Source organism: Bremia lactucae, linkage group LG5, assembly GCF_004359215.1.
Source record: "Bremia lactucae strain SF5 linkage group LG5, whole genome shotgun sequence".
In the NCBI taxonomy this organism is placed as follows: Eukaryota; Oomycota; class Peronosporomycetes; order Peronosporales; family Peronosporaceae; genus Bremia; species Bremia lactucae.
This window is the reverse complement of record NC_090614.1, coordinates 3,387,514-3,391,676: the sequence shown is the minus strand read 5'-3', so window position 1 is coordinate 3,391,676 and position 4,163 is coordinate 3,387,514. Positions and strand designations below refer to the sequence as shown.

The following is a 4,163-nucleotide window of genomic DNA, read 5'->3' as shown; positions in this document are numbered from 1 at the left end:
ACGTCGAGGGTTAGGGTTAGGTAATGCGTCAGCTGCACATTGAGCTTCCTAAACGAAAATTTTCTGGAGAGAAGAGGTTGGCATCTAAAGTAATAAAACGCATAAAGTAATATTACTTTTCGGTCCTAAGAGTATTACTTTAGAGGGGTTCTACTGTATTGGAAACATTAAGCAGAGATTGTACAATGTAATAATTTTGTAATTATTTTCTGTTCATAACAATATTATTATGCATCCTACAGGAACTAATATTATGTAACTGGACATTCGCTACAACCGTATGTTATGTATTTCGGTATGTTTTCAATTTGATAATATTTAAAAAACTAATTATTCGCAAATTATAAACAAAATCAAATTGTTAACGGCCCTTTGATTGGCAGCATGCAATAGATTCATATAAAATTGACCTAGGTCCTTTTGAAAGACGCCCAATAATGTAGTAACTATAGATCAGTCCTCAACAATGTTGTTCCTTATTAAAACACCACCTTGACGATAAGCCGACGATAAATTGTGTTCCCTGAACAAGGTTCACATTGGTCAGAACGAACGATTAGTAGCTGTCATTCACGTACCAATTTTGAATAATATTTTTAAAATTTCAATGCCCTCATAGCCTGCCCTTTACTCGAAGCAAGAGCACGATACGATCACATTTATCGTGTAAGAAGAGAGGCCAGTATTGATCAATTGATCGCTTGTCGTTACAAAATTGGCTTCAGCAATGAACTACGATAGCATTATTTCCGGTTTAGACGTCATCTTGTAAAGCTACTTTCATAAAGGCTTTCCACTCGTGGTAAATGGACTTTAGACCGAATTTATCATTCAATGCAGCAGTGTTATCACCTAGTAGCAGCTGTTGAGAATCGTCACGTACACGGTTCATTGCGGATCGTGTAGACTTGCGCAGATGCACGCGTAGTTCATTCAAAACGGCATTAGGTAATGTTGCATCATCATCGTACGTTAGCCACCAATGCATTATAGTAAAAAGTTTATATTCGTAAGACGAGCCGGATAATTGTTCCAACAGCCACGTGGCTTTCGACGCGTCCATTTTGTGAATTGAACATGCAATTTCAAGTTTTCGAAATACATCACGAAGCGTGTTTTCACTCGGCTTTTGAATATCAAATTCTCCAATAATTAATTTTGGAGACATTTCTTTTGCTATTTGAGACTCGAGATACTCGAGTACATCAGGTAGTCCACTCTTTTCTTCAATCTCTCCTCGAATCAATGCGCTTTGACCAGCAGCGATGATATCCTCGATTTGATTGTCAAGATGGTTGGCTTTGAAAATCTCTTTGAGCGAAAGAAATGCTGTATTTTCGTTGCGACGATCCCCTTCGGTAGCGTACTTGAAACACACAAGGAACGCGGGATCCTGAAACGTTTTAATAACATTTCGAAGGTTATTGTTCCACATAAAGTTTGCACGTGACAACAGATCTGACAATTGCAGATTTTTAAACCGCCAATAGTGAAGAATTGTAACAATTGAAGTCGTTGCCACTTCCGAGACTTCGTGCGGTAATTCTTTCAAAACACGAATGGCATCGTACGGTCCAAGTTCATCGCTGAGTACAATGGCGATGATTGCAATAGCTTTTGCTGGATCACCAGGGAAGCTATGCTCGATGGCACTCCACCATTGCAGAAATGCATCGTAGTTGGGCGAATGATTCAGGAGTCTTTCTTTGACATACGGCTTGAAAGATTCCGTGGCTCTCTTGACACTGTTCACATTTCTGAGTCGAACGGTCGGAGTAAATATCGAAATTGAATCTGTTTCAGCGGTAGCTAATTTATCTAGATGCGTTTTTGTAATTTTAGCCAACTTGCCGGCAATCGCATCAAGCGAAAGCACCTTATTTTTAATAGCAACAAGCGAATTTGTGGGAATCGTCCTTTCCTCGACGATACGAGGGCCTTGGTGCAAGGTTTGGTGGGAGTTTTTGCGGATAAATGGAGTTTTATTGGAAGCAGCCACTTGCACGCATGTTACCATATGACAGCTTAGATGCAGAACGAGACAGAAGAGCGAGATCAAAAGCATGGGCTTGACGCTCATGGTGTAACGTCGCTGGGAACTTCTTGGCAGGAAATTGAAAAATAAACTTTGCAATGCCAGTTATAATCACAACCAGAATGCAGATCGTACGTGAGTGCCGCTTCTTGTACTTTTGAGGGCATGCGATAAATCAGTGTTTATCTGATCCATTGCTGTTTTTTTTGAAAAAAAGAAAGGATTTGAACATCTTGTCGTTCATGGCTGAAAGCAAACGCAATTGTTCTCAAAGTGCACGTGACTTTTCCGATATTTTCACTACAAGCTCGTTTGCTTTAGCCTTGCCACCACATCTGCCTTCATGGCGCATAAGTTCCGAGAAAGCTGAATATTAATCGAGGCTTAGCTTGTTACATAGAGCGTGTCGTGCCATAATGAAAAGACAACGAAGCAAGCTGCACCCTTAGATAGGGAGACATTCAGTCCTTCTGGGGTTCAGCATGTCAAAGTACCGTCGAGTTCATGTCTATGTGCTTGCCATAAGTTGCGTAGGTGCACGTTTTATTCAATAGACCACCCTCATCCAAAAATCAACAATTATTCCCGTACAATCGTCTTTATATCGCCCTTTTGGCCTTTGAAACACCACCCGTCCGATATTACATTAAGGAATTGCTATAGCTACACACCTTCATTATCTACATGAGAGTAGTGTAATGGGTGTGACTGCCCCTGGACACATGTTGAGATGTACTGCTTTAACAGGTGAGAAAAAACAAGAGCGCCCGGCAAGTCATAAAAAAGCAAAAAGAAAGAGCTGCAAATCGAGCACAAGGGAGAATTTGAAGTGGAAAAAAGCGACAACGGTCGGAGGTGCGCTCTTGCGCATGCCTGCTACTTAGTCTTCGGAGGTCAAGCTAAGGATAAATTTGTTTTACATAACTTCTACCAACTTGCATGCTTACCTTGCAAATAATCGAATCTTAGTGCGTTTTTTTGTATCTACCACGAGCGCAAGCAAGCCACAATTTCCTTATGCTTGGTGGCCTCGTCTGCAGTGATGCTGTTGCTTCACTCACGTCATTAATGTCGCCAAAACCTACGTATACAGCCCTCCCTCTGATAACGTATCCCAGAAAACATATAACCGTAAACCGGCTTATAACTTATATTAATAAAAATTTCTGGCTACCGATTACTCACAATGTAATAATAGGTAGGTCTTTTTTGGTTATGTATAAACGTTTTCCAGGTTTAGATTTGATAAAAATATTGCAAAAAGATGAGAAAATATTGGTATGTTTAGGGTTTTTAGTTAAATAAAATTTAAACCATTGGTGAAATGTCATTTATAATATTTAACCCCCGCTGACTTATATGATTTGACGTCCACCGTGGTCGATTTATGGTAGCTAACTAATAATCTTACTGTAATCCGGTAACTAATAACGTATAATTACCTATAGGAAAAAAAAGGCTACAAGTTAACAGAGGGAGGATTGTAATTGCGTATGTATCACCTTAAGCCTTACGGCTGCCGAATGTGGAACACAAATTCGGCAGACTTTGCTAAATGGTAATAAGCCGCCTGCATCCTCCTCAAATTGTTGCTGTGACGGGAATGTCGCAAATAAACCTGAAACGGGGTGTCCGGTTACATAAGTATGATTTCTTATGAGCGGATAATAAGCATTATTTCCTACGAGAGCGATGATAAATTCTAGTTGCTATAAGAAGAAATAAATAAATAAATACAAAATTATCATCTCTATTAATTTTGACGTAACAGTTCCAATATTTCCAAATTGGGATAATTTTAATGCAATAAGACATTATCTCTATTGATTTGTTGATTTAAGTCTAAATCACCCCCGCCAATCGTTATAAGATACAGTTGTGCGGTGCGCAAGGAGGCGCGATACGTAGTTAGATATTAATCTAATAAGTTCAGTGGTTAAAGGAAGATCGTTACGTTAAAAGCTAAATATATCAATTGTAGGCGGGCACGTCGTAATGCGACCACGCTCTACTTAAGCACACACCCTAACACAGCGAGGAAGCGGTTTGCACCTGCTTCTCTTGCGTGCAGTGAGGTAGTTGTGGTGGGCGCGCAAGCGACCTCACCCAACACACTAAGAACTCTGGT

The 4,163-nt window shown here is 39.9% G+C and overlaps 1 protein-coding gene across 1 annotated transcript; it reads right to left on the bottom strand.

The window, feature by feature from the left end:
* Positions 1-754: 754 nt before the first annotated feature.
* CCR75_001042 (uncharacterized protein) lies at positions 755-1,674 on the bottom strand (the record flags this gene model as incomplete). The annotated part of the gene is made up of 2 exons (XM_067959147.1): positions 755-1,545; positions 1,572-1,674. 2 exons carry the CDS (start codon positions 1,672-1,674, stop codon positions 755-757), a joined length of 894 nt encoding a protein of 297 aa, XP_067821151.1.
* Positions 1,675-4,163: the final 2,489 nt, after the last annotated feature.